General features: G+C 36.5%; 1 protein-coding gene across 7 annotated transcripts in view; it reads left to right on the top strand.

Moving 5' to 3' along the window:
• The window catches only part of NTNG1 (netrin G1), a 153,682-nt gene that overhangs the window by 96,847 nt on the left and 34,151 nt on the right, over positions 1-22,684 (top strand). For 5 of the 7 annotated variants that reach the window (XM_088060604.1, XM_088060600.1, XM_088060598.1 and 2 more), the window contains exon 5: positions 7,308-7,334. In XM_088060604.1, coding sequence (XP_087916730.1) covers positions 7,308-7,334 — 27 coding nt within the window. Of the gene's footprint in view, positions 1-7,307; positions 7,335-17,215; positions 17,282-19,183; positions 19,244-22,684 lie in introns of all 7 variants that reach the window. The other 2 variants (XM_088060601.1, XM_088060602.1) reach the window with 2 other exon arrangements.

The following is a 22,684-nucleotide window of genomic DNA, read 5'->3' as shown; positions in this document are numbered from 1 at the left end:
CCTTGAGTCCTTTTTTAAGACTGTACCACTGTTAAAACATTTCTCTTGGCCTCAAGGCTGACTTAGATAACAGGTTATATGCTACGATAGTTAGTTCAGAAACTTTATTTAAAATACTTCTTGGGGCAATATTTCCTCATGGCAATTCTTGGTCAATACCATTAACTTCACATGCTAAAAGACTTTGAGAAAATTCCTCAGCATGTGAGAATCTCTCTTTCTTTGATGTGAACATCAGTGAAAACAATTAATTTAGTATTCAATATTAAATTAATTATCAATTATTCATAGTGTTAATAATACCTCAATTGACTATCTTCCCAGTTATCTCTCTGGGCCTCTTGCTTCTACTATGACTGTTTTAATGAAAAAGAATTACTAACTTTTGTGTCCATAGGAAGCTGATTCTCAAAACACTGTGGTTTATATTTAAATTGGCAGATTTTATGCTTTTTGTTCCCCATATCTTTCTCCATTGAGAAGACTTACACTTTTGAAGGGTATCTTTCCAAAATCATCTACATCCTGTTGTTTTCAATTTGGCATTGGGATTTGGATTTTTATTTTTTTTCTTATAAGAGAGTTAATTTTTATAAGTTAAAAAAAAGAGATGAGTTATATATGATTATTCTGAGCCTCTCATACACTTGTCTTCAGCTGCTTCCATGCTGCTTGCATGCATATCTTTTTAGATGTTCTTTTCACTTTTATTTTATCTAACTTCCTCATTTTCATTTCCTCGCTCACTCAAAGTTAAATATTACTTCAGTGGATTTTTTTTTTTATTTTTTTCCTTCTCAACAAGCATGTTGAGTTTCAGTCTAGAAGTGGTTCTCTGATAACTGCTTCTTGAATTGTGTCCTATGTACTACTTCAGAATTAAATCAGCTTCTCTTTTTGTGGGTTGTCTGCTTCCTTGCTACAAGCAGCAATCATTTATGGTATGTAAATCTTCATTTCTTTTGTCACTTCCTGATTTAAGGCTAATTGTGTTGGAGCATATGAAGTTGTGCATTATTGTGTAAACTCTCTGCACAGACAATGTAATATCACTTACCTTCTCACCTTTATGTCACCATCTCCATCATGTGGTCAGCAATGCAGCCCTGGTTTTACGGTCTCCCTAGTCAGGTGTGGATTCTGAAATAGTTCCTGGAATATGTTAATGGAGATAACTTCCCTTTATATATTATTTCAGTTTTTTGTGGGCACTTTCTATAATCCAGTAATACAGTGTCCCTTTGATACTTCTCCTTCCTCCAATTTTCAAATACCATCTTTTTCATCTAAGACCAAATTATTTTAAAATTTAAATATGTTTGAAGTTTACATTAATATGGTCAAATAAGATACAGTTAAAAATAGTTGTATGAATGAAACACTCTGAATTTTTTTTCTTCTTTTCACAAAATAAAAAGAGAGTCTTGAGATTCTCTGAATTTGTGAAATTTGTTGCGATTCAACAAGAAGTTTAATGTCTATTTTCAAATCTTTCCCAGCTGGAACTTCTGTTATTTCCATTGCTCTGTTTCTGCCATTTTTTGTGGCCAATAAGGCTTCATCATACCTTTTCAGCTCGTGAAACAGAAGACCATTCCAGATTATTCTGTGGTCATAGCGGAAATCTTGATACAAAGCTGTTTTTTCTTTATCCATTTATTTCTTTATCATTTTAAGTCATCCAGAGTTTTTCAGGAGAATGCAAAACATTTTTCCATGCTTTACCTGTGAAAGACAGCAAGTACTCTGTTGTTTACTGGCACTAACAATATTTCTCCATTTGTCTCCACACAGCATTTATTTTATATTTCCACTCTATCTTATTGACTATTTTGTGATTACATTCATTCCCTTGTGCTGTCACATTCTGTAGATAGTTTTTGCTGCAATATGTTTTGACACACAAAGTAAACTTATTGAATTTCTCTCTACTTGGTATTACAGGATAGCTTTTCTCCTCAGCAGCTGTATGTGTCTGACAGCACTAGCCCTTTTCTTCCTCCCGTTGTTTAGATCATCTTTGGCACTTATGTTCCTTGCTCCATCAGACAGAGCTGTCTCAGATTGCACTGAGCTGCCATGGATCAAAGCCTGCTCACTTTGTGTCAGTCCCTTTTACCACCAATAATCTGTATCAAAAGTCTCCAACACTCAGCAAAACCCCCCTCCCAGCTGTTACATGATTTTCCTAGTTCATAGTTCAACATGAAACAAAGGATTGACCAGGACATGGGAATCACTGGCGGTTCTTTTCAGTCAAGAGTCAGGCAGACGGTCTCAGTTTACTGAATTTCTCCTGCAGTGGGTCCCCCTCCCATGGTACAGCCTCTGTCTCAGCAGCACAGCCTCAAACCTCCCTGAAAGGGAAAAGACTTACAAGGCCTCCATGCAGCACAGCTGCCACAGAAACTGTTTCTGGAAAAACTTATGGCACCTCCAGAAGTGCACTGGTATTGCCCTCACTGATGTTCAGTTTTCCCCATAGATATTTGCTGACACAAAGCCATCTTGAAGGACCAGCATAAATTAAGTTCTCCAAGTTGTGCTTTCTAATCAGGAATCCAAGTAACAAGGATCCCTCTAATTGAAAGGATCACACACCCTGCTTTCCAGTCAAAGCAGACTCAAACTAGACAGTGTCCCATTTTCTAATTCTCCCAAGTAAATGGAAGTTTTCCAGTGCCTTCTTCATGACTCAATTTGAAGGAATGAGACACTTATGCTGAAGTTATGAAATAGTGCTCCTTCATGCTGTTGACGATAAATTTCAAAGAGTAAAAGGAAGATATTGATCAATAAGTTACAAAACAGCAAAGCTTGGTATTGCTCCTACTTTATATTACATACTAATCTTAGTCCATGAAGCTTACAGAAGGTATAAAGCCACAGGAACATGTCACTGAAAAGGCTGGGAAACCTAGTGTGAGGGCAAAACTGCAGTGTATCAAGAGCATTCAGGTAAACAGGAGTGTCAGGAAAAAGTGCAAAAATCTGCAACTGATAAACTCATTTTACTTCAAAATCCAGTGCAATAGCCAGCGAAACATTACAGGCATATACCTGAAAACAATGCACTATAAATAATATGCTGTATTTTTTAAAATAGGGCTTGAAAAATTATCCTTCAGCACTCTACCCTCTTGCATGACCCTGCTGAGCTGGTTGTTTGTCCTGGCTATGGTGACATCTCTTGCTGGGAAACAAATTGTTTCCTTACATCACTGATTTCAAACTCTACTTTTGCCATATAGAGTGAAGAGGTGAAATAAAAGAGACTTCTGGTCCTTAAGCAACAGCAGCATGGGAAGGCAAAGTGTCTGTTTTAAGACATTTATAGTGCCAAAATGGTCTGAGTTTCAGACATTTCGAAGTTTCTAATATTCTATCAATAAGTGACAATTATTTGAAAAAAAAAATCCTTTGATCTCACTGGGTGTTTCCTAGACAGAGTTTTCAATACTAGTTTGGACTCAGTAAAACATAACACAAAAAATTCCAAATTTTAAAAGATATTACCCAATAAAACAATAACTATTTCCTTTGTCCCATTTATTTCTGGTGATATTGCTTAGGAAAGCAGAAGTGAGGGATAACAAATTTCATCAAAGCAATTCCTTTTCTATGAATTCAATCTTTACAGAGAAACAACTGCAAAATTAACAGTAGCAGGAGTTCTGGAGCTCTTGCAGTGAAACATGAAATTTCCAAAGAATTTTCTTTCACTGTGTAATCCTTTGTCTGAATAGAAGTTTAACAATACATGAAAAGTTTACTCTTATGATCATAACGATCACTCCCTTTGAGGGATTACAAGACACCAGTATCATCAAGCTTCTCAGGGCTTTAAATTGCTAGAGAATTCAGAAGTTCTGAAACTGATGCTGAGCATCTGATGTTGCAATCATGCCTCAATGGAAGAGCTGCAAAGGGAAGAAAGACTCACTGCAGGGAGTGCTGTCATGCTGCAGGGCAGATATTCTAGCAAAGGATCGGATGAGGCATTACCATCCCTGCTCTGACTCTGCTGTGAAATGTTCTGTATTTTGTTCCTGCTATGAGTCCTGCCAGAAGCACATGTGGGAATTGACAATGGAGGTGCTAAGAGGGTCTGCAGGGTATGACCTGCCCTGAGACTGGAAGCAGCAGTGTGGTCCTTCTCACCAAAAGCTTGATCCATTTACTTTGTGTTAAGGATTTCACACTGACACAAACTAGAGACAAAATCAAAAACTTGCTTTCTTCACTAGCATCTGATTTGGTTTTTTCTTCATCTCAATAGTCAGCTCCATGGTAGCTAAGAGCTAAAACAACCCATTTCTGGAAGCAGGGGAAATGAGAAAATTACAGGGCAGATGCAGAAGATCGTATGAAAGGAAAACACCAGATTTTTTTCCTCTCAAGTAATGCATATATATTTAGATGCACTTACAGTGAACATGTAATATACCAAACCACCGCCCTCAAGTCAAGTCAAAAATAATAAATAGTATTAGTGACTTTCTCCTGCAATGTTTGCCATTTCAGGGGCAGTACCAGCCTCTGAACTTTTTTTGCACGCTTTACTTGATGTCCCCTCACTATAAATCTATTACCATTAATAACCATCCCAGTGATTTCAACTGGAAGATAATTTAAGCTGAACATTGTTTTGGTTTAACAACTGAAGAGATGTAAATTCAATCCCTTTTTGTGCCTTGCTCAATAAAATTGTCCATCAAAGGAGGTAATGGGCCTGATCCTTCGTCTCTCTAAGCTGTTCCCATCACTCCACTGCTGCAGAGTACTCAGAGATTTCAGTACAAGGCTGACTGGAAGCGATCCATGCCATGCAGCAGCCCAGGTTCAAGCCAAGGGCCAGCAGTGGTGGCACAGGTGGAGCCGTGCGCTCAGGCCCTCGCCTGCCTGCACGCCGACAGAGAGAGAGCAGAATCACACCTCCTGTGCCTCCTTACCTAAGGATTGCACCATTTATGGCTCAGCTGAATTCAAGAGCTAGCCTCAATATGTAACTCCAGATCTCACACAAACACTCCTTCTAAGAATAATTTCCCCATCATATGTGCAGTTTTCACAGAGTGTTAATAGATCCTGTTTCGTGGCCCTACATAAGCAGCTCCTTTCCAGACAAACTCAGAAGTGTCATTCTCACTCTCTTTAGTAACAAGGGCATAAGTAATGCACCATCAAGGCCACTCACCTCACACAGGGATACCTGGTAGTACAAAAACCAGTCTGGTTTACAGAAGACCACACCAACAAAGAAACTCTGTACAGAAATAGAAAAACAGCTTTTGAAACAGAACCTGAAGATATCTTTGCAAGGTTAATACAGAGCCCTCAGGCTAGCAGGCATCTTGTGTTCATTATTCTCTGCCCAGGAAGCATTTATCACTGTGAATTCATTGAAAATTTTGAAGTACAATAATATGAGGCAAGCAGACTTGCAGGAAAACCTCTTCCTTTGCTACAATCTGTTCAGGAGAGAAAGGAAAGGATATTTGTATGTGTGTGTAGGAGACAGAGAGGTTTGAGACGGAGGAGTATGCCCAGAAGAAATACAAATACCATTTCACAGTGAAAGTGTGAGTGCGAGAACACAGTTTTTGTCTTTTATCTAATATTTGTGTAGGTTCCATGAGTGAAAAGGAAATCTAATCCTAAAGGAAAACTAATCCTGCTAATTTAAACCAGCTACAATGACTTGCAAAAATTTAAACAAGCTGCTATTGAAAGTTCAGGTAAAATATTTGAAAATTGATTGTCTTTTTGACATTTAAAATAAGGGGATAGATGTTCTCCTTAATTATCCTAACTAAAAAAGCACTTTTTGTTACTATTAGAACTATGACCACATTGTTCTATTATGATGATATTTGCACTTGACTTTTGATACCTCATGGTGCTAAAGTTTTGGAAAATACGCGTTTATGTCAGCAGAGGCAGAAATAATTAAATTTGCAAATAGCATCTGAGTGTGGGGCTGGGTGAGCAGCAGGTGTTGTCTATGGTGCTCTGCCAGGCCACAGCTGCCATAGGATGTGAAACCCGAGAGCTGCAATTCTGACATGTGCCCCAGGACTGATGTGGTGCAATATAAAAAAGCTGGGTTTGGTCCCCATTCTGCAAATTCTGTTACTTCAGCATTGTCTTAGCCATGCCACAAGGTAGGATTCTTCCCAGCTTGACACTTAAGCAACCTTGCTTACTCTGAATATCATTTATTCTCAAGACATTGCTTCACTGAATTGCAGTGAGGTCCGTGCCATCTCTGAGTAAGGGAGAACTTCAAGATAGATGTTGAAAGAAGTGTAGCAGATGTTTAATGGAGAAACAGACAGATTTCTGCAACAAAATGCATGCCACAAAAGTCAATAAAACTTTAAAAAGGCAAACTGTGTTTAAGGAAGAGGATGCAAATATCCGGGATTTCAATACTGATCTGCAGTTTCTGACTACCCCAGGTGATGAGCCACAGTACCATTAACAATGGCATTTAATCTTAAGAACATGGCACTTCAGGAAAGATTTCATATCCATGGTTTTGTGCTACACACAAAGCCTAGGTTTCAGGACACACCTGACAAGAAGCTAGTTCTTGGGATTGCATTATACAACGTGATATCCCACACTGCTTTTCCAGTAAAGGAGTTTTACTCCTTAACAGGCCCACCTCCTATGGTAAATCTCACCTGCCTCTAGAATGGTTTCCTTGCATTAATTCAGTTTAGGAATTGAAATTAACACAGCAAAAAAGAAATCAATTAGAGGTTTAATCAATATCGCCAACCTACTGCATTAGATTGTTTCACTTAATTACATTTCTTTTACGTAGCTTAATTTAGATAACTGTCGGGTAAAAAAGGGGAAAATAGCTATATACAATTAATGCAGCAGAAGGTACCAACTGATTTAAGCAGCTGACCAAAGCAGTTAGCAGTACAGCTATCCCTTGGTAAAATTACTCTCCTAGATCTGCATAATATGTGCATGACTGATATTTTTATCTAGAGCATTAAACATAATGGCTGGTTAGTTGAAATACAGAACCGTTCTGAACAAATCCATGAAGTTCAGAGAGCTGGTATAGATCCCATCTGTCAATGCATTTTAGTGGTCCCTGCAGCCCCATACTGAAAATTCTAAAAGACTCTGCATTTATGAAGGACTGGGCATGTAATAGCAGATGCTTGAGTTTAACTATATATTGATAAAATATTCTGAAAATGTTTTCAGGATCTTAGATGTAATAGTTCAGCCAGCTACAGCAAGCAGCTAACTACACTTCTTTGTGTTTTCTTTCTCTGCAGGTATACCCAGTATTTCCAGTATTGGTAGTAAGTAATAAAACCAGTATTGTTTTGCATTGTCATTCATCTTCATAGATCTGATTTCCCAACATCCCTTTCTGGTGTACATAATGTTTCTCTGACAGCATGCCCTGTGTTGCAGGGGCTGTGTATTCACCTTCCTCTCTGGCATTAACAAGTAACTGTGTTTACGTGGTCAGAGACAATGTCACTCCTTACATCTGCATTCAGCCCTGGATTTTCTGATCGATTCTTATCAGCAGGACGAGCACTGAGTCCTGTAAAACTGAGTGTGACATGAAGAATTAAGACACTGTTGCAGAGAAAATATTTGTTGAGCATTTTGAAGAAAAGTGTTTGCTAATAACAGAAGTATAGGACCAATAATTTTCATGTATGTATACGTGTGTGTAAATTCAAAGAGCAAATGGAAAAGTTTATAAATGGAATAGCTTTCATTTCTATGAAGCAGATTAGCAAATGCAGCGTATCTGCTGGAATCTGCATTAACTCTAGTGGGCTTTGAACTCGGCTTTGCTCCACAAAATGAATAGAATTGTGTTCCTTCACAGAAAAATGCTTCCCTGTATGCAATTAAAGGACCAAAATACTACTCTTAAACTATAACAAAACTATAACACCATTATGTAAAGAACTACTATATCAATGAAATAGATGATTACTTAAAACTTGTGAAGGGACCAAGTGCACAGCTGTGAGCCTCGGCTGAGTTCCGCAGCTGAGGAGTGCACACAGTCGTGGCACATTACTTATATAAAGCAGGGAGAGAGGAATGGGATCCTTCTGTGGCTTAAGGAAAGAATATTCCCCACAGCTTCAGCTCGGCAGATACTTTGGGCACAACTTGCATAATACAAGGACAATCACAGTTATAAAATATCACAGTTGTTAAATGCAATTTGCCATACCCGATATTCAAGTGAAAAGTTTTTAATAATTTGGGTAAAACTGTCTCACATCTTATGATGCAGAGTCAGGACTATCAATTTATAATCAACTCAGTTTACTTAAGCTCGTGAATAGCACTGATTTGTTAAGCTCTAGACAGCCAAGTTCAATGCCATCAAAACTATCTCCCTTGCAAGTGTGAGCAGTGTTAACAGCTGAATGCCACAGCATCTGTTTTCTGCTTTAAATAGATAAACAGCATCAATGACAATAATGTGCAAATGAAAGCCTTCAATCTTAATAATGTCATTTGCCTGCTCTAGTGTCTCCTCTAGTATTTGTACGTCTTCAGATTCATAGTGATGTGCTATTTTCAAAACTTGTGTTTATATATATGTTTCATTACAAAAAAAAAATTAACTAAATGAAAGAGAATAAGTTTGTGTCACCATTCTCAGAAATATTCCTGCCATTAATAACAGAAATGGGATGAATGGGAAATAGGTCTTTGGAGTTTGATTGTGCTGTAGTTTCTTAGTACTGTGTTGCATGGTCTATATGGTTGTGTTTTCACTTCACACTCCATACAGCCTTCGTCACCACATCTATCACTTCTGAGCATCAGCAGATGTTGGCCTTTGAAAACTTAATAGGGAAACTCAAATACCTTTTGAACAATGGTGAGCTGAAAGGATGCATTGTTGACCTCTTTATATTTTACACAGTGATTAGTACAGTCTATTCATGACAAACAGAGAAAATTCTGTGTACCATTCTATAGGAAATACAAGAGTTTCTGGAAATCTATATGTTATCTTTAGTCTGTTGTAAATGTCTTGGGATATGGGGTAAAATTGAACATATATCTTTGCCTACCTGAAAAGGGTGAAGTATGAGCATGTCTTCATGAGCACACATAAATACTGATACTCTGCTTGTTTTTTCCATGTGTTTTTTCTTAAATAGCTTGGGAAAAATAACTCTACTTGCTTAATGTTCTGAACATCTTTCTTATAACACAGGAATAGCAGAATTTTTGTTAAACAAGGATAGAAACCATAAATTAATCCTGTTCTCAAAGAGAATTTAGCAGAAGTCAAATTAACGCACAAAACCAAAGATTAATTAGTTGTGGCTGCTTTAATGAATTCTGCATGATTTTTGTTTTGTCTATGCTAACATAGTATTTGTTTTCATATCAGCAGAGATTTTTTTCCCATCTGGGGACAGGAAGTTACGCTCAGGAGATACAGTTTGGGTTTCATTTTGCCTGGCAGCAAACACCTATAGGGGGCTATTGGCTTTTGTGTGCTCCCAGCTCTTTTCATCTAAGGAAGATGGGGTTGGGGCAGGGGGGTTAGAAACACTAAACTTCCAGCATGCAAAGAAGAAGATTGCCACCTCAAACAATGTTTATTTAACACTTTTTTAAGACCGCAATGAAAGCCAGCAAAGAAAAATAAAATATATTCACCTGTGTGCACATGTATGTAATATTCTCTATTTTCCTTTTTTACCTCAAAGGATTTTGTATTAAAGCAGCTCATCACTAAAATTTGAACACAAAGAGTGGTCATTAGTAAACATCCTTTCTGATCATCTTGAAGAAAACAAAGCTAACAACAACAAAAATAAAGAAATAAAAAAATAAACCAACCCCCAGAGCTTTCCCATTAAGGTCATTTGTACCTGCTGTTGTGTATCAGTTGAATAACAGGTTCTCTGATAATTTTCAGCATTCTTGATTACAGTGCTGTCCCTTTCAGCATTTTTCAGCCATGTCTGAAAAAATACTGGTGAAAGTGTTAGCAATTAATGAGTCCCAAAACCATTTCATGATTTTAAGCAATGCTTACATATGGTATGTAAATATTCTGAAAACTACATTATTTTACTTGCTAAAATAATGATCGTGCAATTTTACATAGAACAGTGCATCAAAATATTCATTATTGTGACCAAATACCAACATTACTAATCTGTAAATGTATGACTTCAAAAAGTTGAGTCTTCTAAACTATTGCTTCTATCTTTTTTCCTGTAAAGCATAACTCCACTAATTATGCTAAACAGTTTGTTATAAAGGGTATCATTAGACAGAGGATAGGATAGACATGATGTGCAAATAGCTCTGTGTGGGTGATTATCACCTTAAAGCCTGCTGTTGGCAGATGAGTCAGAGTTTAGAGACAGACCATGCACCCAAGTGCAAGATGCAATCACAATAATCAAACAGTATTTTCTGCTTTGTTCTCTATGTTTTTGTTCTTCCTTATAGTCAATTTTAAATTAGGAGAACTATTTTTTTTTTATGATAATGAATGCAAGATGCAGAAATGGAAAAAAAAAAAAAGACTGAATGGACACTTTCTTATTTTATTATTTTCTTAACCTTGAAAAATCTTGTAGGTATCTTGTTGGAGCTAAAATAGTGTCTGGATGAGTGTAGCTTTATTTGTTTTTCACATTTGTCATGAAATTTTAATGTGGTAAATATATATCTTAAAAGGTGGTGAGAGCAAATACTAGTGGATTTTTTGTTTGTTTTTTAATAACAACACAAAATATTTTGGACCTGATTTTGCCCTCTTGCAGTAACCAAGAAGTTCTCTCATTGAATCTTCAATCAAAGCCATTACCATGCCAAGCTCTGGACTAGAGTCTATACCCAGCACATGTTAGCAGGGCATAAACATGCATAACTAGGTTGTACATTACTTTCCTATTATTGTTTGAGGTCAAGTTTTACAGAAAGCTGTACTGTTGAGATATCATTAAGATATTTATCTCCTTAAAACATTCAAATATTGTCTTCAGACAGCGTCTATTATTTTGGACATAAGCAAAATGTTCTCATTTCAACTTAATTTTATCCAAATCTGACCTTCTAATAAATAATATTGTTAATCAGGCTTCCAGTCTAAGGCAATCACCTTATCAGATAACTGATTATAATATCAAGCCAGTATTTGTTTTCCCTCCTTTAATGCTTTGAAGCTCTTGGAATCTTTTGCTTTAAAAATTAGATTTTCCACTATATTAAAACATTACTGAGCTGAAAGAAGGTACAAACAGCCTTTGTGCTATGATGTGCTCATTTGAATACTGGATCTGAGAGACATTTACATTCCAAAAAATTCCACTGTGGATAGTTTTACCTGGTAGGAGTCACAACAAAGCCAGTTTCCTGCTGTATAACTAAGGTGTGACCCCTGAAGGTGAGGAAGCAGAGCTGAGCCCAGCAGAGAGTAGAAACTGCCTCTCTGCAGAGATTTTGAGGGCAGGGTCAGAAGCCACCAGTGCAGCCCCAGGGAGCACTGTGAGGTCATTGGGACAGGACTTGGGGGAGCTTGTGTTTCAGTTTTGGTTTTGCCAGATCCACCAATTTTAACAGATAAGAAGAGCTGTGCTCAGCAGTCTCATAGACACAGCCACTGACAGTTTAGGGCTGCTTCTCATTCCTGTTTCCAGTTTTCCATCATCATCTTGAGTTAGTTTAAATCAGTCTATCAACCAAATAGTGTTTTCAATGCTTTCTGATTTGCCATAATATATATAAAATTACTCAGTTCATAGTTATCTTTCTTTTAACCATTAACAAATAATCAAGTGGCAGGACACTCTAGAAAATAAGATACCAACATTCCAATATGTACCATGGTAGCCATGCAAAGCACATGGTGCTTGCAATATGCAAGTTGAGCTCAGTTATTCAAGGAAGTTTATAGAGAGTAGACACGATCCAAAAAGATATTTTAAAATCTAATTATCTACAAAGCTTGGGGAGAAATTGCCAGGAAAAAAACATATTTCCATGTTACCTTCTCATTTTTTTCTTTCTGTTCCTTAGGACATGTAATCAGTTAATTTTACAGACTAAAGCAAAGAATGAGGTTTCCAAATCAGCATAGTGATTTTTTGAAAAAAATCTTAATTTCCTGTTCATCAGTTGTGAATTACTGTACAGAAATTCCAGGCAATCAGCCAGTTTTAGCATTTTTATAGGAAAAAGCAGAACCAGTCCAAATAAAAAATAGCAACCCCTGCAAACTATCAACAAAGTAATTATTTTTTTTTATGAGAAGGTACCTAAATGTTTCATCCCAAAAATACTTGAATTCAGTGTGCACTTCTACAAACATATTAGTGGAAATACTTAAAATTGAAGAATTCCTTCAGCCCTCACTATTTTGAGAATCAGTCAACAATTTGTTCAAATCAGCTGTATTTTTTTTCTGATATCTGAAGGTTTCCAGAGTTGGATCCTTGGATTATTTTTTTAAGCCTCTATAAAGATCACTTTCTTTTTTACTCTACAAGTGGACACATAAAGGACTAATTACATTTAAATTCTTCCAACAGTTATAAAAGCTGTTATGGCTGAGGAGCTACAATAAAACAACCACATCTTCACATTTATGCAGAATCCTTCTTTTCTTCAAAGGAACAGGTATGAAACTTCCTACATTGCTCCAAAAAAGATTGCCTAATATCAGCCAAGGATTTTTTTGACATAATAAAATAAAGGGTTAATTAAAAAAAAAAAAAAAATCAGTGTTTCTCTCTTTCAGTGATTTAGATTTTGCAGTTTAATGAAGTGATAAAAGGCAAATTTTATGTGAGGTAGATTATCATAACTTGAAAAAGACAAAAGGAGATAGAAATGCCATAACAATGATATGATGATTGCAAGAAGTGGTGGAATACAATGTGATATAAACACACTCGATTACTCCAGCAGCTACTAAATCAGCCAGTAATTTCAGTGAACATTATTTCTTTAAAATCCTATTTTTTTTTTCAATATTAGCACCTAAAACAACTGTCATGTCCACTGTCCTCAGCAGACATCTATAATTTAGAACAGATATTTACTGCTGCCTACTCATGGCTTAAAATAGGCAGTAGCAAGGCCAGCTTTCTATGGCTAGAGACTTGAAGTTCTACTGAATCATTAAATTTATACTGATACATTTTTAACTTTTGTTTGTTTGTTTTGTTTTAAATGGAAAGAAAGAAAACATCTTAATCAGCGTATCTCACTAGGGTTCCTTATTGTTATTAAAAATTAAATTAATAATGATAGTAGCCAACACAAGTGCTCCCAGTCTGCCATTAGTGAGCATTATTTAAGACTTACAGATTTATGAGTAGTAATTTCCAGCAGATGCACTGTTTGTGGGCTGGGCCAGCAGAATCACTTGAGGAGGTGATCAGGCACTGTCGGCTGCAGAGCACAGGTGCCCAGGCAGCAGCAAAGAATTCCTGCGCTCCATCACCTCTTCTCTCATCCCTGAGTAGACAGCCCCTCTCACTGGGAATACATTTTAATTTTATTGGCAGTGCAGTACTTGGTTGGAGTGAGAAACCAACAAAATGCCCATTAATTTCTGCCAAGATCTTGACAGGTTTTTTTTCACGTGCAGCTGTCTGGTTGGAATTAGGCTGAAACTACCCATTCATTTCCTTTATTTCCCCAATTTGAAACCATGATACAGCCCGTGGTGCAGACTGTACTTCCAGTGAAAATTTGAGACAGACTTTCTTCATTTAATATTGGAAGTAATTCTGATACTGCATATCAGGGAGGAAATAAAATAAAAGATTGGGAGGAGAAAAAGGAAATTATCATACATCTAATAAATATAATGCAGTAAGTTTTTCCTTACTTCATGAAAGTAAAATTTTTTTCCAATAGTTACTTTCTACGTATAATAGGCTTTGGAACAATAGTAACTAAAAATGCAAAAATATCCAATGCAAATTTAAAATGTCATATCTGATTTTCTGCTCAGTCACACAGCTTGCATACCTCCACTCTTAAAGATGCCTACAGTAGCTTCACTTTTAAATATTAACACTCAAACATACATTTAGAAACTCTCACATTTTTTAGCTTTGTTAGAATAGCTGTTGTGGAATATTTTACAGTCAATCAAAATAGTACATCTTATAGAATACCTACACCAAGATTCATTTATTATTCTGGTATATAATGACTCTAATTACAAAATGCAGTTTCCAGACATGGAACTGTTCTGGAAAAGATTGGTTTATCTAGTCAACTTCTCTATAAATAAAGCCCTTAGTGGTAATCACCAAGGACTAGAAATATTTTCACAGGTTGCTGTGAAAGAATAACTAGCTGCTAAATGAATCTTCCCAGTGTCTGTTCAAGGGATGACTCATCTGCTCCAATGTACATGTGGGAATGACAGCCAACATTCTTGGACTTGGACATCTCACCTACCTTTTCAGATAAAGCATTTAAAGTCATCGCCATTTAAAGAAATATTAAATATATGAAGAAAGACCTTTATCAAGAAACATCTAATCTTGATGGAAATACAGGCCATGAGCAAAGGATATGAGAAGAATATATCCTCTTTACCAAAGATTGAAAACAGCACATAACAGAAGCACTAAGTCTCAGGAGCATTAACCACATTACCAGGCAGCAGCTGGTCTCAGCTGGATATAACCCTCAACAACCACATCTAACTTTAAAGTTGACCCTGCCGTGAGCAAACTGTGGAAATAAATGACCTCCAGAAGTCCCTTCTAATATGGTTATAATTATCAGTAATAACCAGTAATAATCACTAGCAATAATACTTAAATGGTAATCTCCAGGCACTGTAAATATGTTCTTTATTGGTTTGGGTGCCCATTAAGAAACTCAGTTTAGTGTTATCTAATTTAAAGGGTCAGGGAATTTTTAATTATTTTGCAGTAAGTCACAGCCTCCATTTTAAGTAAGTTTACTAAAACAAGCACAGATCTATAGCATTTATAGGATTTCTAAGAAATATGTAATTTTTTTTTCTGTCTTACAAGGAATGATTTTACTTGGACATGATATTACTTAGAGAAATCATAATCATGATAAATTATGTCTCAAATATTACTGAGTGTATCAGTTTGATTATGTAAAGTGTCTGATTTACTGATATAGGACCTACAGTTTATGACAAATTCCATTCCATTCCAAAAAGGCATTACAAAGTTACTTGACACTATTAATTTTACTTCTGGTAATACCTAGGCCTCTGCAGTTGAAGACCACTATATATGTGAATTTTTATAGCAGTTGTGCCACACAGTACTCAAGAACACAAGTAGGATATTGGAGGCTCCAGTCTGAAATGTGACCAGTTTTCTGCAACAACTCTGATGCTGCACAGTGGCTAAAAGAAAAAAGGTTCAGGGAACAGCAGGACAACATAGTCCATAACAATTGCTTTTCCTTTCTTAACTCCTGATTTTTATGTTATGCCTAATGTCCAGTCACTTTAAAATGTTTAGGTCAAGTCTAAGTGTTCATAAATCTACCAAAATTTTAACAGGGAATTAACTGCGCAAGTAATTTGTCAGTGAGTGTCTGAGGAGGAGGAAGGTGGTCTCTCAGGTTTGTGGTAGCAGTCTGTCAGTGGAGGGGACGAGGGTTAGCACACCACCTAGTCATCACTAGGTACAGCCTGGAGATACTTTTTGTCATCCACTCTGACTGGGGCATTTGCACTTCCTATGTGTGGGAATTGGTGGATCTGACCTGTAGAGGCAGGTTGATGTTAGTAAATAAATAGACTGAGAATCTGTCAACTGAGTTTTTCTTTCTTCTGTTTTCTTGATCGATAAGGAAAAAGGACAAAAATGAAAGAATCTGATGTAATTATGTGATTAAATTACAACTTGACCCATTCAATTGCAGAAGAGTGCCTAACAGCAAATGGCACAGTGCAGGTCCCCATCCTTTCCTTTAATTATTCTCTGTGTGAGGCGACATTAGGGACAGACATTAGCCCCACCCAGACAATTCCTTTTCACCCTTGACAAATGGCTCAGAAGATACTTTGGGATGTCCTCCTTCTATAATCAGATGTTTGAAGCCCCAGTCCTTTTGTCATAGCTTCCCTACAGGATTTCCACTGAGATGGATGTAACAGTGAAACTTACCATCTAGGTAAAGATATACAGGCCTAGCCCCTTGATGCCAAGCAGGCTGTGACAACTGCAGTCTACTCACTACCCAGATCAATTCCTCGTACACAGAAGAGAAGGAAGAGCTCTCTCCCCACTAATATCACCACAGCAAAGGCTGATGTGACCCTTCAGAAGAATTGTTTGTTTCAGACAAGACACAACCACTGCAGTAGTCAAAGAAAATAATAAAAACATGGTCCAAATCTGATGTTCAAAGCTAGGCAGATGGAAATGGAGAAACAAGTTTTCTTTCCTTCCCCACAAGCCTGTCCCCTTCACTTTCAGCTCCAGTACCATTCTGTTAAGGGTTGTCATTCCTCACTTGCTCAGCCCTGTAACACACTAATCAAAGGGCATGAAGCTCTAAAGAGACACAGCTAATTCAATTGCTTACACAAAACACTTCTTGCAAGTAACACATTTTTTAAAACTTACAAGAAATTTAGATATTTCATGTTATGACAAAAAAAAAAAATCAAGCTGTAAAATATATCAGCAGAGGTGATAGGAAATAGAAGAAATACACAAAACTGTGAGAGCCAAAGAAAAGGCCCATTCTACTGGTAAATATATCTCTTCTGATAACAAGATATGTAATTCACTCAAAAGGCCCTGAAACAGGATGTTACAGTAAGATATGTGTCTTTGGTAAGAAATCCATATTTGTCTGATACTGTTGTTTTATCTCTGCAGAGCAGATTTAACACAATATGTTCCTGTTTTGTTCCTGATGTTAGAACCATATATATTGGCCTAGGATATCGTCTTGTCATGAAAAATTATATTTTAAGCCACAGAAGAGAAATTGTTATGCACAGTATTTTATGTCCATTTGGTGTTTTGGGAATCATCAATTGCTTGTTTTCTTGTTCACTGTGGAGTCATGTTCTGTCCTAGTGCAACTTAGACTAGTCCAGTAATAGCTGTGTGTAGTCTGTCTTTGTCCATATGCTTGCCTGTTTAGAACAATATCACAGATGTAAATAACAAAACCTGATTTTTCCTGATGCATGCAGATCCTCCAAAGTTTGATAGGATATGGCCGAATATTTCTTCCCTTGAGGTTTCTAAACCAAACCAAGGTAGGATGCTGTAAAATTCCTAGTGGTCTACAGGTACTGAAATTGCTCTCAACGAGTCCCACATGATGGCAAAAATAGTAACAATGATAATCCAACTCATTTTTCTCTGGTGCGAAGTGATGCTATCCTGTGAGAAAATAACTGTAAAACAAACCTCACCTGAAAAGGGAGTCTTCCAACACTCAGACTGTGCACTTTACTGCAAATACGGGAATAGTAGAAATACAGACTAAAATTTGTGATATACAGAAAGCCCAAGATAATTTTGTACTTGTTTAGATAGCACAATCTGTATTTTGAGTAAGTTTTGAGATTTTTAAGTGAACAAAGGTTGTCGTTGTCAACATCAAAAGCATTTTTAATGTCTTGTTTCCACTTCATTTTCCCAAGTGAGCTGAGAAGTGTTCTCAGCTTTCATGCCGTGCATAATACAAGCAAGTTCTCTGCAGGAAAGACCCAAGGTTTTCTACAATTGGAATGCTACACAAAAAATTGGCATGATGAGTAGCACTGAAAGAAACAAACTTACTTCTTAAGCTGACTAATAAAACTAAGATTTTTTTGTTAGTTGAAGAAGTATTCAGCTATACGTCACATTTCAAAGTGATTGCTCATTATAAAAATAATGTCCTTCTGTTCTTATTTACTGCCCTTTCCTCCCCCCAAAGTCCCTGCAGAAATCTGGCCTGTGGCTTGCTTTCATGTTCAAAGGGTGTCCTTTCTGTGCTATAACACAGAGGTGGAGAATAAAATTAATGAAAAGGCAATCTAGAAAATGGTCACTAAACTAAACAAGATCTCTTTGGAATCTGTTGGGAATTACACTGGAATGGCTCTTGTTAAATCTACAGATCACAATCACCAAATCAAACATACGCATGTGCATGTGAAATCTATCATGTTATACATGCAAGTTTCTATGTGCCAAACAAAACAGAAAATACTAATTAATCTGTGCCTTCTGTAAGGATTAGAAATGTACTTCAGTTTGGATTATTCACATATATTTAAAACTAACTATCAGTGATAAAGTAATACCTTGTATTCCAATTTCATTTAGCTCCCATTGTATTTTCCAAGTTTTTGCATGTCTTTTTTAAACAAACAAAAAAACCCCACCCAGATTGATGGCTTTTCCTCTGCTCTCTGTAAGGATTAGCCTATGTTACTCAGAAGAATTTTAAATCAAAACATTTTCAATTTAATTATACTTAGCATTTCTAATGGATTTCATTGCTTAATTATACTGTGTGTGATCTAAGACCTAACTTCTTTACGAAATACGTCTTGAACAGCAGAGAATTATTCAGTGTTTCTTCCCCAAAAATAAGAGTTTAAGTAAATTTAGTTTTGATGTTTTGGTAGGGAGCACAAAACACAAAAACTTCAAAGCATTTCTATTCAGCTTTTGTGTATTCAGCACTTTGCAGCATATTGTTACAGTGTTTAACATATAGTGTAGATTAAACATTTCAGTTAAGGACAGCGTATGAAAAGAGCGATTACACAAATCTGCCAATATCTAATTATTTTATTGTGGGGTTTAGGTTTGTACTATTCAGCCAGAAAAAATATGCATTCAAATTCAATCAAACCCTTTTCAGACTACTCTGGTTACCATATAGTCATTTGTCATGGATTGGGAGAAATCACCAAATAACCTCTGACACAAAATTGCCAAAGTGCATAGAATTAAATTGCCTTGATCTTGGATGTCACAGCTCAAATGATTCAATAATTGACAGTGTATAACTCATTTTCTGTAACCTTATCCTTTCCTTACAAAAAAATAACCATTGTTAAATTTAAAAGTTAGAGAATGAAGATGTTTATTTTAATATACTGATTTGTTCCTATATGATACTTTTTTCTAATTTGCTGTTCATTTTATTACCTATCCAGTTGCTCCCAAATTAGCTATGTCAACTGTTTCTTCTGTTCAAGTTGCAAACCACAAGAGAGGTAGGAATTCTAGGATTCATACAGTGATCCCATAGTGCTCTGTGTTGTGAAAACATTGCACTGTATGAATCTGGAATATCTGTGGAGTGTACCCATTAGTTTACTGGTGAGGCATCTTCATCGAATACAACAGAAGCATTAAGTCACATAAACATAAGCCATACAAAGAAAAATAAATATGCTTCTTAGACAGTTGTTGGTGGCAAATAACGTGACATGGCATTTATTTTTAAAGGAGTTAAATGTATGAATCAGATCCTTGCCTAGAAAGCAGATGTTTACTAGAGTCTTTTTTTCCTCAGTGATATGGATAAATTTAAAAGAGGAAACATAAGCAGATTAGTTGAGGGCAAACAATCCATAAAACATCAATTGTCCATGTCCTCAAGAAGTATCTGTAAATGCCATGGAATGTAATGCATTGTTGTGTCTTTTAATGCATTGTAAGTGTGCCTTATGTCTTCATTTTATTGTAAGTGTGCAAATTCAGAGTGCAGGCATTACATTTTGAACTGATGTTCCAGTGTTCTATCAAAATAATGGAATTATATGGACATAATAAAGGATGCCAATATTCTTTCTGACTTACAGGCAACCTGTTTCATTTGCATATCTATCATTCACAGTCTGAACCCTGAGATCTTTTCACTGTTTTTCCTCATCAATTTATCTGTAAAGAGTATGTATGAAGATGTTTTGTCTTTCTGCAACTATTGTGAATATCTCATTATTCATGAAATACATATTAAGAAGGAAAAGGGTTATTAAGAAATGTTTGAACTTAGTTTGACCCATTTGATGAGATCATCGTAATGAGCCATACTGTTTGTTATGAAGCAGGTAATTTCTAAGGTTACAATGAAATCTCTTTTGTTTGCCTTAGTGTATGGAGGAGGAACACAGAATGACTGGAAAATGAAAAAGAAAAAAGACTTGTGAATGCACTTTTATTGAATATGCTTTGTGCTTTTAATTAAAAAGTGACACTAATAGCTGTCTCATGCAACATGTTATAGTTCAGAAATTATGTTACACTTCCATGTGTGTTGATCATTGTTTCATGTGATGACATTTCATGTTTTAATGGTCGTAGCTGAAGCTTCAGCTGAACCTTGTCCCCACAATAACAGTATGTTATCTCAAAGATGTAAGTGCGTAGCATCAGAATGGGGGGAAAGTGTTCAATTTATAGAAACAAAACAATTATCAATTTCATGAGCCAGCTTCAGTGGCTAATTTTATCATGCTTTCTGCAGCAGAATCAAGATTGTTTCAGTAAAATCATTGCATTGGATAACAGTCAGGGAGGTTCAGAGAGTCAATGCTTTTGTGAGTCTGCAAGGGATTGGACAGTTCCTGAATCAGCCAAAAACAATGATCACATCTAACATGGCAATCCCTTTTTCCTTCACATTAGACCTATCTAGCTGTCATTGCCTCTTCTGTGAGATTTTAGTTTCTGAACCATCCACTCCTTATTGTTACTCAGCTTATCTGTGTCTTTTCTGACACTGTGGTACTCAGAACTGGAAACAGCATTTTCTAACACTGTAAGAAGCTCATGTCATTTCACAATGGTTGGTAAACCATGTGCAGCCTGATTTTGATACTTTTCCCCCATCTCCTTCAGTGTTTGCTTGACTTTGCCAGTGTGTGACAGTGCTATAGGCTGCTAGACAGATCTGTGTGCCTAAAGACCCTAAGCTATGTTTCTGACAGGTCTTACAAGCAGAATACTTTCTGGTTAAGGTGAAGCACATGATAGGCTGGAGGGGCCATGCAGCACTGACAGCTTCCCAGCTGGCATGGTGCTGAATGTAATTTCTCTGTGCTATGTTTGAGTAGTTTAGAGTAACACCTCATATAGCCACTAGAGAAAGTAATTCCATTTTGATCATAGGAGGACCTTTTATATAGCTTGTTTTTGTAAGGACAGAGGAATGCAAAAATGACCAGGCCAACAGCAAAAAATTATCACAGTAATAACACAGTGGGGTGGCAGGGGGGGAGCAAACATTATCACATAATTGATTTAATCATTACTTGCCATTTATTTTCTTCTGTTGTTTTCCATTGCTAATGTTTAATCAGATATTGGACTGTTTTCGAGTTAACTGTGGTTTTTTCTGCACCATGTAGTATTTACTAATCTGATCAAGATTCCTAGAGCATTAGTTAACTATGAGACAAAGACTTTGTTTCACACATCATAGTTGTTACAAAAGAGCAATATCCATAGAAATGTAACCAAGTCCAAGAACTGGTCTCATTGTTTACCTTTCACACTGATGACTCACAACTGAACTTGGGCAGTCCTGCAAATGTTTCAGAGTGTGTGTATACATCCAAGTGCTTCATAATTATTAGATGTTTATTCACTCCAAATCATAACTTGGAGCAAGCCTTGTGTTACAGAGTGAAATGCTTGATGTGCAGCTTTGTTTCTTGTACTGTTGTTATGGCTAATTATGTGTAGTAGTAATATTGAAGGTCATATTGCAGTTTCAGAGTGGAAGTAGTGCAGTCATTCATTCATAAACTATTCTAAATTTCTTTCTGCTGCCTTAAATGCAAAAGATAATGTAGCATAGTCAGCTTTTCTTTATAGTATACAGGCAAATTATTTCCTCTAAATTCACCTGGAGTATGAAAATGTTTAGCAACAAGTCTGACCAACATACCAGTACAGTATTAGCTCACCAAAACAAATTGTCTGTGGGTAGCAGAAGACAGGTTCTTTGTCAGACAGAAAGACTGACAGCCTTGCTTCGGAATCCAAGATTCAGAAAGATCAGATTGCTTATCACCAGTCAGTCCTTCTAACTTTAAAAATCAAACATATAAACATAATCACACCAATTTTCCATGACTCCTGTTTGCTAGTGCTAGTTTCCACATTTAAATTTTGTCTGTTCCACGCAGGCAGTTTTCACTTGAGCAAAATGGATATACTTGGGGAGAAATGCTGCAGGGTGGCTGGCTGAGATGCTGAATCAGACTGACCAGCTGAAAAAGACAACAAACATTAACATTTTTTTCCTCCCAACTCAGTTGTGTCAATTGAGTCTCATACTGAGACTGATACACCAAATGTTTTCCTGTACTCCAGCAGTTACTGGCATCAAAATTATCAAATTAGCACAAACCACAAAACACTGGTTTAGCAGAATAACATTGAAGAGAACAAGATATATATGTTAACTAAATGCGTACATGTAAAATGGATTAATGTTTTCTGGCAGCAGAAAGGCAGCTCTCAAGATTGAAACATATGTTGTGCTAAGTGTCTAAAAAAATTTAATCTATTTACAGTGCAGTCTATTTACAGTCCAGTACATCAGACAAAAGCCAAAGAAATACCCATGTATTAGGAGTGCAGAGCATACTGAGAAACATGTACTGGGACTGTTGTTTCTTTCCAAAAATACAGGTAGGCTCAAA

This window comes from Pseudopodoces humilis, chromosome 10, assembly GCF_049639895.1.
Source record: "Pseudopodoces humilis isolate 2021_Gansu_Grassland_sample_001 chromosome 10, ASM4963989v1, whole genome shotgun sequence".
Classification (NCBI taxonomy): domain Eukaryota; kingdom Metazoa; phylum Chordata; class Aves; order Passeriformes; family Paridae; genus Pseudopodoces; species Pseudopodoces humilis.
The sequence above is the reverse complement of the archived record's forward strand: the minus strand, read 5'-3'. Positions and strand labels throughout refer to the sequence as shown.